General features: G+C 44.4%; 1 protein-coding gene across 3 annotated transcripts in view; it reads left to right on the plus strand.

Annotated features, from left to right (window-relative positions):
* LOC134340143 (collagen alpha-1(XVIII) chain-like) overlaps positions 1-14,129 on the plus strand; it is a 108,591-nt gene that overhangs the window by 47,026 nt on the left and 47,436 nt on the right. For all 3 annotated transcript variants that reach the window (XM_063037038.1, XM_063037037.1, XM_063037039.1), the window contains exons 6-10: positions 1,415-1,476; positions 2,605-2,658; positions 3,919-4,188; positions 4,877-4,936; positions 12,209-12,253. In XM_063037038.1, the coding sequence (XP_062893108.1) occupies positions 1,415-1,476; positions 2,605-2,658; positions 3,919-4,188; positions 4,877-4,936; positions 12,209-12,253 (491 nt within the window). The remainder of the gene's footprint in view (positions 1-1,414; positions 1,477-2,604; positions 2,659-3,918; positions 4,189-4,876; positions 4,937-12,208; positions 12,254-14,129) is intronic.

Here is a 14,129-nt window from a genome sequence, read left to right on the forward strand (position 1 = left end):
ACGTGATGTTGACAGTGGGCTGCGACCTGTATCATTGATCTTTTCAGGAGGGGTCTGAATCTGTGTAAGGCCTCTCTTGACTGCCTCCCGGTGGCAAGTTGTAGAGCATGCTTTGTCCCAGGACAAATTGTGCTCTCTGGATAGGAGGCACCATGGGATACATCTTGAGTTTGTTCTGGGGGAATATCTTTGTACTTGCAGTCCTGCACTGCTAGTGTCAATCTTGTGATGAAATCATCTCCATTCTCATAAGGGGTTTGTTGCAGCTGTGAGAGCCTGATGTGTGCCATAAAGACATTGTCCTGCATCCCCAAAACTTTGTTCAAAGCCTCAGATAGGTCTGTCAGTACAGATTTGTTCTGTAGGCAGAGCATCAAAGTATTTCTGCCTGAGTTCTCCCAAATATATGTGGAGCAGCTTGAGTTTCATTGCTTCCTCCAGCTTCTCCACGGGTGTTAAAATTGGCAGGAGTTCTCTGTAATCCAGGAAGGTTTCCTCCATGCCATCCAAATTCCAGGGGTCAGTTTTGCCTTAGCCGTGGCCCAAAATGGATTAGGTGCTTAGAGTAGAGCGACCATTCTTCTTTTGATCCTCATCGCCAACTATTATGTATGTGGGAAGCAAAAACAATAGCGGAGTAGTAGGATTAAACGGTTTTACTGAGTCATGTTATCCATGGTATATGCTGCTTACAGTGCGGGAGCGATGAACCTGGTTCGCTGAGATGAAAAGCATGTGCACTCAAAAGCTGGCGCTAAAGGATACTACCTCCCACACATAGGAGGCCCCATCAATTCATTGTGCAAACAACTGGCCGCATGATCACGGAATCGATCTGATACCGTTCAGTGGAAACAGCCCAGTCAGTCCATCACAGGCAAAGCCCTCCCCACCATGGAGCACATTTACAAGGAGCGCTGTCGCAGGAAAGCGACATCCATCATCAAGGACCCCCACCATCCAGGCCATGCTCTCTTCATGCTACTGGCAGGAGATACAGGGTCCTTAGGTCCCACACTATCAAGTTCAGGAACAGTTATCACCCTACAACTGTCAGGGTCTTGAACCGGTGTGGATAACTTCACTCACCTCAAAACTGAACTGATTCCACAACCGACAGACTCACTTTCAAGACCTCTACAACTCATGTTCTCAGTATTATTTATTTTTTTATCTTCCTTTGCACATTGGTTATTTGTCAGTCTTTGTTATGTATAGTTTTTCATAAATTCTATCGTATTTCTTTATTTTCCTGCAAGGAAATGAATCTCAGGGTAGTATATGGTGACATACAGTATACGTATTTTGATAATAAATTTACTTTGACTTTGAAAGCAAGCTGAATTGAGCAAAGAATGCACCCAGACAAGGTATATGAGTGAAATTATTGACTGAGAGTATTTTTTTTTCACAGATACAGATATCAAAACTGCATCGGAGGAGGGAGACATGGCAACTGTGTTGAAAGGAGACAAGGTGAAAGGAAATGGAGAATTGTTTAGAATGGCCAACAGTGGCAGGGCCTCCGTGAGCCATCAGCTTTGACATGTCAGTTAATAGACATTAGACAATAGATGCAGGAGTAGGCCATTTGGCCCTTCGAGCCAGCACCGCCATTCACTGTGATCATGGCTGATCATCCACAATCAGTACCCCATTCCTGCCTTCTCCCCATATCCCCTGACTCCGCTATCATTAAGAGCTCGATTTAACTCTTTCTTGAAAGCATCCAGAGAATTGGCCTCCACTGCCTTCTGAGGCAGAGCATTCCACAGATCCACAACTCTCTGGGTGAAAAAGTTTTTCCTCAACTCTGTTCTAAATGGCCTACCCCTTATTCTTAAACTGTGGCCTCTGGTTCTGGACTCCCCCAATATCGGGAACATGTTTCCTGCCTCTAGCGTGTCCAATCCCTTAATAATCTTACATGTTTCAATCAGATCCCCTCTCATCCTTCTAAATTCCAGTGTATACAAGCCCAGTCGCTCCAATCTTTCAACCTGTGACAGTTGAGACCTGATCCCTCCACTTGGTTATCTCTTTCTTCAACTGTCATGGTCCCTTTCTGCTATCCTTCCTGCCTTTGGCAGTTGACCGCAGATGTTATTCCCCATGTCCAAGTGGATGGATAAAAAAAATAACGTATCTTGCCAGTGCAGAAAAATGAATCAGACACTACATTTGGAGTACCCAATTCACATTCAGATGCATGAAGGAGGGAGTTGTATTCTAGCTCCTCCATAATAGCATATTGAAGGTAATACTGATCCGCCATCAGAAGTCGGCTCACAGGTTGATATTTCTCCCCCTTTCCCAAGTTGAAGACACCCTATCCTACTCCAGTGCCACAACCATTGCCTGGCTGAGATTAGTCTATACGACTCTTTCAGCCCAGCTTGGCCGAGGGGCCGAGGAGTGTTATGGCTGGCTGCACTAAATATTGTTTCATGAAGATAATGTCCCTCCTTGAATGGAAGTGAAGTCCATTGCAGTTAGCTGATTGGTTCATCAGATGGTGTGCACTGCTGTTGAATCCTGATGCTTTTATTTTTATGGATTGCAAGTAAAAAGGTATAATCCAATCCAATTCTACATGCCTTCCAGGGTGAAATTGCTCCGTGCAACTGTCCTGTGATACCTGGACCCCCAGGGCCAAAGGTATGGAAAAGAATGCATGATTTTGGGATTATGACAGAATTTTGGAACAATGGATCTGGAAAAACCTGTACCTTGCACTGAGTAAAACATCTATGACATGGTCCAAATTTTGGCCAAATTTTAATTTGAGGCTTTTTGAGGTTTTACTTCCTTCTCATTTACATTAATATTGCTCTATAATAAAACAATTCTGTACACTTATGTGTAACCAGAGTTCTGAGGGGTCTGCTCTGATTGCGGTAATTCCTTATCATTTATGGAAGGCTCATTTTGTCTGGCTGATTGATACAGTAATCTCACCCCCATCCCTGTATATAAATTAAATAAGTAGTGCAAAAATTGTATGATAGTGTCTCTTTGTTGGTTCATTATCCATTCAGAAATCTGATGGCAGAGGGGAAGAAGCTGTTCCAAAAATGTTGAGTGTGTGTCTTCAGGCTCCTGTACTTCCTCCTTGATAGTAGTAGTAAGAAGAGGACATGCCCTGGGTGATAGGGGTCCTAAATGATGGATGCCGCCTTTTTGAGGCAAAGCCCATTGAAGATGCCCTCGCTGGTGGGGAGGCTGGTGCCCATGATGGAGCTGGCTGCGTTTACGACCCTCTGCAGCTTTGTCCGATCCTGAGCAGTGGCCCCTCCATACCAGACAGAATAGTACATCTGTAGAAATCCACAAAAACAGATTATCCTGATGGCACCCCTGACTTCTCCAATTTGAGGTATCCCCTTTCTCCGATCCGTCCCTTACCAAATCCTTTTCGTAAAATCACCCTATTTTCTCTCTTTCCTGACTCTAAAGGGTCATCAGCCTGAAAGGTTAACCCAATTTCTCTTCCCATGGATGCTGTCTGACCTACTGTGTATTTCTGCTCTTGTGTTGGGTTTCCAACAGCTCGTGTTTCCTTAGTTTAGTCGGAGGCCATCAGTCCATTAAATCTATGCCAGTTTTCAGAGTGCTCCAGCCAATCCCCTCCTGACTTCCCTCTGGCTTACTCTCTCTCACCTGCTTGGTAATTCCCCTTTGACTCTCCTCCCCCTCATTTATGCCCAGAGGTGCCCAATCAATCTGCTGATCAGCATGTCTTTAGGATGTGGGAGGAAACTGGAGCACTCTGGAGAAACTGACACGGTTCCAGGGAAAACATGCAAACTCCTCTGGAGGTAAGGACTGAACTTAGGTCACTAAAAATATGCTGCAGTAGTACTGGTATGCATGGTGATGTGTTTTTTTTATTTTCACTATCATTTCCTTTAATGGCAGGGTGATTCCGGACCTTCAGGCCTGCCTGGACTGCCTGGAGAAATTGGTCGGCCAGGCCAACCTGGTTCTATGGGACTACCTGGTCAACTTGGAGCTCCTGGTCTACCTGGACCTCCGGGTCTACCTGGAGTACCTGGTCTACCTGGACCACGTGGACCAGCAGGCCCACCTGGACCAGTAGGCCCACCTGGACCAGTAGGCCCACCTGGACCAGCAGGCCCACCTGGACCAGCAGGGCCTAAGAAAACAAGCAGCTGGTTTGGAACTACAGTGAGTTTCTTCCACATTTCCATTAATATGGTAACATGAGTTGCGGAATTAGTTTCAATATGTTGTTAAGTTTACACTGCCATTTTTTAATGACTGCATTGTGGTAAACTGGGGAATGGGAAATCCTCTTTGGAATGTGGGAAGAAACCGGAGCACTCGGAAGAAACCCATGCAGTCGGGGGAGAACATACAAATTCAAACCCTAATCAGTGCAAAGTTTCAGTCATTGATGTGGTGCAGCAGACATAAGTACTGTAGTGTGATGCCAAAAACTGTTCAATAAAATGTAATGCAATTTTGCTCCAACTGTAACTAAAGTAATGCTTGAAATGATACAATGGGAAATTGATGAATTTGTCAAACTGCATTGCTTACAGCTTTGAGCAAATTATTTCTCCCCAATATTTCTTCAAATTTCTTGAGGACGCTCAATTTATATATAAAAAAACAATTAAGTTATTTCTGAAAAGTAAGTTTTAAGATATGCCTGCCGCACCTTCAACTAAAATAAGAAAAAAAGGAAGACAACTTATTTTGCAGAGTGAAAATATGATCCGAGAGTAGGATGGAAGTTCTGAAGTTGAGGTTCTGGGGTGTGAAATTTGCTTTGCTGGGGGTGACGACAGAGAAAGTGAGGACGTTAATTAAACTTCCACATGCAATAAGTGCCATTTACTTATTTTTCCAGAGTGAAGAGGTTCCTGAAGTCTCTGGAAGTCCTGGTATACCTGGAAATCCAGGCCCACCGGTAAGTGAAAGAACGTGGCGAGACTTGGCTTGACACTCTGCATTCATATTTAGAATGGCTTTATGAAATTCTGATCCAGCTTTACATACAGACGATGGTTGATATTTGGAATGCTCTCCCATTGATATTGGGTCAATTGTAAACTTTAAAACTAATCCTGCAGAATGTTTGCAAATCAAGTGTATGAGGAGATACAGGTACTTATGATCATGCAGAATCTCACAGTTAGGGCTTTTTTTCTGTCGCTGTATTCCTTCTTCAGTAATGAAGGGTCTCGGCCTGAAGTGGGAACTGTTTTCTCTTTTCCACAGATGTTGTCCGGCCTGCTGAGATCCTCCAGCATTTTGCGTGTGTCACACACAATAGAATTCATTTGGAGGGTATTCACTGTTTAGAAGGCAAAAGAAACGTACAGACTGAACCCACAAAGAGCAATGATATAAACAGACAGTTAGTCTGTTTTGGCTACCAAGCAAATATTCAAGGATAGTATGTTCAGAAAACATCCCCTTTCTTGCATAACAGCCTTCCTTATCATTAACCAGAACCAAAGAGCAGAAAAGCTGTAGTTCATCATCATCCCTGATTCTTTTCTTGTCCAGTATGGGGAGGCTTTGAAGACACAAGAGACTATAATGTGTTGATGACCCCTTTGCCTCCACAGATGCAGCCGGACCTGCTGAGTTCCTCCAGCAACTTGTTCTTTGTTCCAGATCCCTGATAAAACTGCTGGAGGAACCCAGCAGGTCAGGCAGCACCTGTGGAGGCAAAGGCATAGTCAATGTATTGGGTCAATACTCTACATCTGCACTGGGGAAACGGGAGATCAGCAAATAGGAGATTACCAGTATAAAGATGGAGTGGATGGATAGGAGCTTGCAAGTGATAGGTGGATCTAGTTGAGGAGGGGTTGATGGCAGATGGGAACTGGAGGGGGAGGGAAGGGTCGAGATAGTGCAGAGGCTGACAGGTGATTGGAATTGGAATTGGTTTATTATTGCCAAATGTACCAATACAGTAAGTGTATCAAAGGTAACAGGGAGAAGATGGGAGAATAGGGTTGAGAAGGTTAATAAATCAGCCATGATTGAATGGCGGAGAGACTCGATGGGCTGAATGGCCTAATTCTGCTTCTATGTTTTATGGTCTATGGTGCAGTGAAAAGCTTGTCTTGCATTCTGTTCATACAAATCAATTGATTACACAGTGCATTGAGGTAGAACAAGGTAAAGCAATAACAGAATGCAGAATTAAGTGCCACTGCTAATGAAAAAGTGCAGTGCAGTAGACGATAAGGTGCAAGATCACAATGAGGTAGATCTTGAGGTCAAGATTCTATCTTATCATACTAGAGAATTATTCAATAGTCTAACAGATGACAGAGCTACAGACATTGAAATCTAATACGAAAGGCATAAGGGAGGGATGTGGGACAAAAGGGAAATAGTGAAGAGGAGGAGAGGGTGGGTAGAATGTGTGAGTGACGGGCAGATGGAATCAAGCTGGAGGAGGAAAGGTAATTGGGAAGTGGGGCAAATGGGGGGGGGGGTGGGTGCGGAATGGAAATACCAAAAGCTTGATTGAGGAGGTGAATTTCAGAGAGGGTATTAAATGGCAGAGAGGTATAGAAGTAAGAGAAAGGAATTACTATAAGATCATAAGACATGAAAGCAGAATTAGGCCATTCAGCCCATCAAGTCTGCTCCACCATTCTATCATGGCTGATTTATTTTCCCTCACAACCCTATTCTCCTGCCTTCTCTCTGTAACCTTTGACACTCTTACAAATCAGGAACATATCAACCTCCACTTTTAATACCCTCTGGTTAAAGGAATTCCTCCTCATCTCTGCTTGAAAGGGACATCCTTCTATTCTGAGGCTGTGCTCTCTCAATTCCTCATCTTAGGGCCTTGGGAGCTGGAAGGGCAGTATTGCTAGTGGTGGAACAATTAAAATCCCGCCTGTTCAGTTGAAAGGAATAATTGGAGTACAGACATTTTGGAGGTGGTTCACATTAGGTTAAGGAGGTGGAGAGACACAAGGGTATACCAGGATAGAATACAGAGCCCTTCAAGCCCAGGAACTTTGAGAACACAGTGTTGTGCATTTAATATTTCAATAACATTTGAGTAATCTTGTATATATATTGTTTGATTAAGCATTTTTGTTCATTTAAATAATTTATTGCGGGTTGTATGTATAAATATGTGAATTGCTTATGTCATCATGCTACAACGTGACAAGTGCATGCCTCGCTTAAAGTAAACACGAAGTTAGACTTGCATTCCTGGACTCTCATGTCTACTTTTGAAGTAGTTTGATGTTTTGAAGTTACAAAACCTAACACACAACTTAGGCAGACACTCCAGGGCTGTACTGATGGAGTGCTGCACTGCCAAATGCCGGAGATGCCATTGCGCTAGTTTGAGAGACATCTCGCATAACCCTAATCGCTCCCCTCTTGGAATGTATGCCATCCTGAGCCCTAACCACTGCAGTTCCCTCCCTGACCCTCTCAGCTTCTCTACCTCTCCGTCTTGCTTAAAATCTAGCACTTTAATCGTATAATTAGACATTTGTCCTTCTGCGTCCTTATGTGCTTGGTGTGTTTGAATACGATCTTGTAACATGCCTTAGGATATTTAGTTCAAAGTTCAAAGTACATTTATTATCAAAGTATGTACACCATATACAACCTTGAGATTCATCTTCTTGCAGGCAGCCACAAAACAAAGAAACACAATAGAATTCATGAAAAGCCCCACACAACAAAGACTGTCAAGCATCCAATGTGTGATAAAGAAAGAACAAGTCATGCAAGTAATCGAAACAGAAACAACAACCCACAGAGTATGAACCGCAGGTCCCCAAAAGCAAGTCCACAGCCACATAGCCAGTTCTGTGCAGCAGCCGGTCCAGGAGGCAGATGGCTGCAGGCGAGTTCAGCGCTGAGGCATGCAAAGCCTCATAGAGTAGTGAGCTGAACACTGGCTCGTCCTTCGCCCTCAGCCTCGATGCCTTAATCTTTTTAACCTGGCTCAGCACTTAAAGCGGCTAAGCATCAGCTCGTTACCCACTCTTGGGCCCAGCCCCTGCCCAGAGTTTCAGTCCAGCCCCAGGTCCACTCCAGCAATGGCCACCGAATCCTTCAGGGTACCACAAAAACGCCAGCTGGTACAGATGGTTCAAAAGTACACCTCCCAGCGGGAAATTACAGACTGCAGTTTGCAGTGATCGTAGTCCCAAAGAAATATATTTAATAGAATTGTTAGTAGTTTTGTTTATTGCTGTGTCATGCCAGCACTATCTTCATCACTGAGGATTTATTCCATTAAACGTGCCATTTAGATGTGGGTTGTTATTAACAAATATCTGGATCACAAACAAACTGGTTTAATTGCCAGTTAACTTATTTATTACTTGGGCCCTTAGCTCCCAGTGGCACCTAGGCCATCGATGACCTCCTGTTTCCATTGTCCTCTGAGGCCGATGGTATGGTTGAAGTTCATCAATGGTTTTGCAATCACTGTACAGGGCATTGCCCTATACAGCTTCACCAGAGCCCTGCTGGCTGGCCTTACCTGCTTCCACCTCTCACTATGGGGACGTAGGGTTGGACTTTGAGAGGAAACTTTTTTTTTTAGTTGAGACGGAATTAAACATATTACAATCAGCTCTGGAAGTTACGAAGGAACAAGGAATGAAAAGTCGTCCTCACAAAGTTCAGCTTGCAAATCACTTTTGCCTTGACTGTGTACAAAACTAACTAATGTCTCAACAAAGTGCTACAGGTCAATTACACTCTGGAGCTATGAACTCTAATACCAAAAATGTTGATTGTGTACACCTGCTCAGAAACTAACAATTCTGTGTTGTCTTTTGGTGCCACCTACTGTGCTTTTCAATAACTAGTACTGTTGAGCACCGCACACTGCTACATGAGAAACAGAGAACAAAGAGCAGCTGTGAAAGAAGAGACTGAACAACCAAACGACCCAACCATTACTCCCACCAATGACTATTACCCATGCTGCCCCAGAATATGTCAATCCCGGATTGGCTATAGAAGCCAGCTGAGGACTCACCAATAGACAACCCCTTCGGAGAACATCATACTGGACTCGAGTGATCCCGCTACGACTACTAGTTCAGAATCCAGCTTATTGTTGTTCCTTTTCACGCCTTGTGGCATATCAGGCGGCATTTTTGCTGTTCCAGTTGCGTTTGGTTGTTTTTTTTTATATGAGGCTGCGTTGCTAGCTCAATGCTTAACCCAGCACAGATGGAAAGTGTGCAAGGAGTCGGCCAGATTCAAAATTGGGACCATTCACCTCGAAATCCAGTGCTGACGCCATTACACCACCAGACGGCTATAGAATTCAGCTTAACCTATGACATTCAGCTGTCCTCCTCTGAAGTTTGGGTGTGAACTTGTGTTATTCATGAGACATTAACATGAATGAAGCTCCCTTCTGTGCTGCTTTAGCACAGAGATTAACCAGAATAGACATCATCTCTGTCTTTTAGATTCGAATGACATTAAACTTTAATTATTTCCTCTCCCTCTGTTCTAGGCCTTAACTGGTGAGATTGGTTTGCAAGGATATCTGGGTATGCCAGGACCAGAAGGACGTTTAGTCAGTATTGTGTTATACAGGTTTGACATAGACACTGATGTCCTAAAGAGCAGTCCCTTCACCGGCCATAGTGCTGAAATCAGTGATACTATCTGTGCCACCAGTCACAGATTATGGGTCATCCCTAAACATTATCAGATGTATTGATATACCCATACACATATGCATACGTTTGAACATTAAGGCATATGACTGCATGCACACACAAAGGTGTGACAGTGCAGTGGGTAAGAGTGGAGTTGTCTTTTTGGTAAGAGAGAACATTACAGGAGTGCTTAGACAGAATATTCTCGAGGGATCCTCTAACAAAGCCATCGGGATAGAGCCTGAATGTGCAGGCACATATTTGCACACACGTACACGCACAACCACACAAGTTTATATGCACACAAGTTCATATACACACATTCACCCACAATTGCATATACATATTTACATATATGTAGACATAGTGATTTCTCTGTAGGCCTTACCACAGATAGCAATGCTGACAGCAGATGATGAATATCTTAATTTATTCCCCCCACCATCGTCCTGACTTCCGTTGACGGGACCCACCACTACCTGTTGTGGTCAATAGCACAGGAAGAAGACGTAGACATTGGGGAATAGTGATGGCAAACCTGCTGGCATTCAGCCTCATTAGTCTGAGGCAGTAACAGCAATAGTTTAATATGGAATCCCCAAGGATGTTGCCAATGAGTCAGTCCTCCATTGGCTTCCGTGTTAGGAACTCATCGTAGAGCTGGAGGTAGTCTGCTTCACCTAGGAGCCTGTGGACTTCGTAGATGAGACTTTCACTGAGGTGGTCAGACCTAAGGCACAGGCTACAGACAGATGGGTGACCACCAGGAGAAGTAAGAAGAACAGGCAGTTGAAATGTCTAATATCAGAGAGCATGCATTTAAGGTGAAAGGGGGTCACTTCAAAGGAGATGCGACGGGCAAGTGTTTTTACACAGAGAGGTGGGCGTCTGGAATACACTGCCTGGGGTGGGGGTATGGGAAGACATATTAGGGACTTTTAAGAGGCTTTCAGATAGGCACTTGAATGTAAGGAAAATGGAAGGATATGGACATTGTGTAGGCGGAAGAGAATCAGAATCAGGTTTAATATCACCAGTAAATGTCATGAGATTTGTTAATTTAGCGGCAGCAGTACAATGCAATACATGATTATATAAAAAAATAAGAAAATGAATTACAGTAAGTATATATATATTAAATTGTTAAATTAAAATAGTGCAGAAATAGAAATAATAAAAGTGAGGTAGTGTTCATGGGTTCAACATCCATTCAGGAATCAGATGGCAGAGGGGAAGAAGTTGTTCCTGAATTACTGAGTGTGTGCCTTCAGGCTTCTGTATCTCCTACCTGATGGTAACAGTGAGAAAAGGGGATGCCCTGGGTGCTGGAGGCCCTTAATAATGGACACTGCCTTTCTGAGGCACTGTTCCTTGAAGATGCCTTGGATACTATGGAGGCTAGTATCCATGATGGAGCTGACTAACTTTACAACTTTCTGTAGCTTCTTTTGATCCTGCATAGTACCCCCACCCCCTTACCAGACAGTGATGCACCCTGTCAGAACACTTCCCACAGTACATCTGTAGATGTTTTGGAGTGTTTTAGGTGACAAACCAAATCTCCTCCAACTCCTGATTGAACATAACTGTTGTCTTGCCTTCTTTATAGCTGCATCGATATGTTTATTTGGCCATTTGATTACTAATTTACAAGGGCCTGTTCCTGTGCTGTACTGTTCTATGTTCTAAATTAAAATGCAGGACCTCAAGTGCAGCAATTTCTGGATTTCTCCCAGCCCTACATGAGTCCACCAGTCCTTGGCCTGGGACTCTCAGGTCTGCAGATATCAGGCCTCCAATCCCCAGTCCCTGGCCCAGACTTGCAGACTCTCCTTTGCTTATTTTCATTCTCTTCTTACAGCCAAAAGTCTCCAACATCATGGCAAATTTCTTCTACACTGCTTCTGAAGCCTCCATGTCCTATCTGTAAAGCATCAGTGAAAATTTAGAGAAACTGTTACAGAGAACCAAGCCCCTCAATGTCCAGTGGTGAGAGAACCCCAGACTGGATGCTTTTCCTAATGACGTATGTCAGGGAAGGGGGTGTCCTTGTCTTAGCCATCACCGGGTCAATACAAGCAACCTTACTCAAATTTTGCACAAATACCAATACATTAACACTGAATACAAACTCCGGGCAGCTGCAGCAAGGATCCGGGGAACGAAAACCTAGGGGCAACTCTGCTTTCTGCTGAGATGACTCTCTATGTGACTCCCTTGTCCACTTGACCTGCCTCCTGGCACGTATCCCTGCAAGCAGGACAATGCTACTCCTGCACCTTCACCTCTTCTCTCACCACTGTTCAGGGCCCAAACAGTCCTTCCAGGTGAGGCAACACTTCACCTGCAAGTGCTCCTGGTGTGGCTGGCCTTGTCTACATCGCTGAGACACCACATAGAGTGGGGGGGACAACTTCACTGAGCACCTTTGCTCGGTCCGCCATAACCAGAGGGACTTCCCAGTGGCCGCCCATTTTCGCTCTACGTTCCATTGAACAGGGGTGGCTAAATTGAACATTATCCAACTCATCTTTGGATTATTTTTACAGGGACCAAAAGGAGATCCAGGAGATCCAGGGAAGCCAGGACTCAAGGTGAGTGTTCACTTCTGAATCTTTTAATGTAAACTTATAAAACGGAAATCGGGTTCTGAAGCAGAACGAGAAAGTGGATTTGAACACCACCTTGATTTAACCACCAGGTGCTGAAGGCAGTAGCGGAAAAGATCTCCTCAGCCTTTAACAACAGTTGGCACCTCTGCCAACCCAGAAGGCCATAGCCTTTGTCAAAGCTGGAGACCAACCAGAGCCTCAGCTTGCTCGCCACGACATCTGACTGGCAACTGAGTGCTGATATTGGCAAGCAATTAAAGTTCCCTGACTTCATTGCATCATCACCCCCGAGGCCTAACATAGTCGTTCTGTCAGAAACCTTGAAGCAGGTGGTTATGGTAGAACCGACAGATCCTTGGGAAGACCAGATTGAGGAGGTGTTTGAGCGTAAGAAAGCCAAATACCAGGAGCTGGTAGGGTAGTACCAAAGACAGGGGTGGAGGGCACGATGTGAGCCTATAGAGGTGGGGTGTAGAGATTTTGTTGGCTGCTCGTTGTGCAAAACCTACTTTCTCCTTGGCAAAGAGAAGAACCATCAGGATCATCGCAAAGGCTGCTGAGCGAGCCTCCAGATAGCTATAGATAAAGAGGTGTGACCCATGGACCAATGCCACTGGGACACAAGCCGGAGCCTGATCAACCCTGGCTGGGTCACCTGGGCGAGAGTGTCTGATGTTGAAAGACCCGAAACACCCGATGACCCCAGGTTACATCACTGATGATGTGTCCCAGAGCATCCTAAATGAAATAAGAATAGTTTGAAATGAATTCCTGAGAGCCCCAATCAGCCAGCACTTGCCATCTACTTGTTACATCTTATCCTATTCCCACTATGTGCATATAGATGTTAAAAGACCAAGAAACATAAAAGTTACTGCTGATAATGAATTCCTTCTCTGCGAATACGAATAGGCTGTAGTGTAGGGGTGGTCTGTGTTGTGGGAGGGGAGTGGGGCTGTATTGTGGGGTGGGGATAAGCTGTAGTGTGTATGGTTGAGCAAGTGGGGATAATTGGCCTGTGGTGTCGGGGTCTGTTCAATTATAAAATCAGGGCCCAACCTGACCTGATCACAACCACTCAGAAGCCAGTGGTGATATTTTTTAGTTATGAAACATGAGCATAGAGGTAATAACTTTGTGCACCATGGAACTGCTTGAGGATGAAGCATGAAGCACTGATCAAAAACAAAGGACACCCACGGTGATTCCAAACACATAATCCTGACCTGGACAATATGATGAGCAGCTGTGGCAGAACTGATTCAAATCCAAATGTTTTATTGGTCAGGCTGAGGTTCAAAGTTCAAAGTAAATTTATTATCAAAAAGTATGTACATGTCACCATATACTACACTGCGATTTATTTTATTGTGGGCATTCACAGTGAAACAAAAAAAATACAATCAAATCAATGAGAAACTACACAGAAAGACTGTCAAACAACCAACGTGCAAAAGAAGACAAACTGTCCAAATATAATAATAGTCTGTCTGTGGCCTCTGTTGGTCAGAGTTGACAATGGATGTTACATCCTAGCTGCCTAGATACACAATCCAGGACAGTACAATATGGAGAGCAAGCTGTTGCCCCTGTAGCAAGCTCCCCCCGTCCACGCATCTGATACAGACCCATACAGTTTAGTACCAGCAGTGTCGCAGGAGTTGCCAGTCAGCATTGACTCAATGTAGGACTGCCTTAGGGACTCCAGCTCTGGATTTTTCCTTCGGGGTTTACTTCCAAAACCTTCGCCATGAGTGGGTATAGCCACAAGGTAGTGGAGGTTTGAGATCAGAGTTTTCCTTCTTCTAGATGAGCTGCTAACCACAGCTGATGAGCCCCATCTGCCCGAAGAGACTGG

Source organism: Mobula hypostoma, chromosome X1, assembly GCF_963921235.1.
Source record: "Mobula hypostoma chromosome X1, sMobHyp1.1, whole genome shotgun sequence".
In the NCBI taxonomy this organism is placed as follows: domain Eukaryota; kingdom Metazoa; phylum Chordata; class Chondrichthyes; order Myliobatiformes; family Myliobatidae; genus Mobula; species Mobula hypostoma.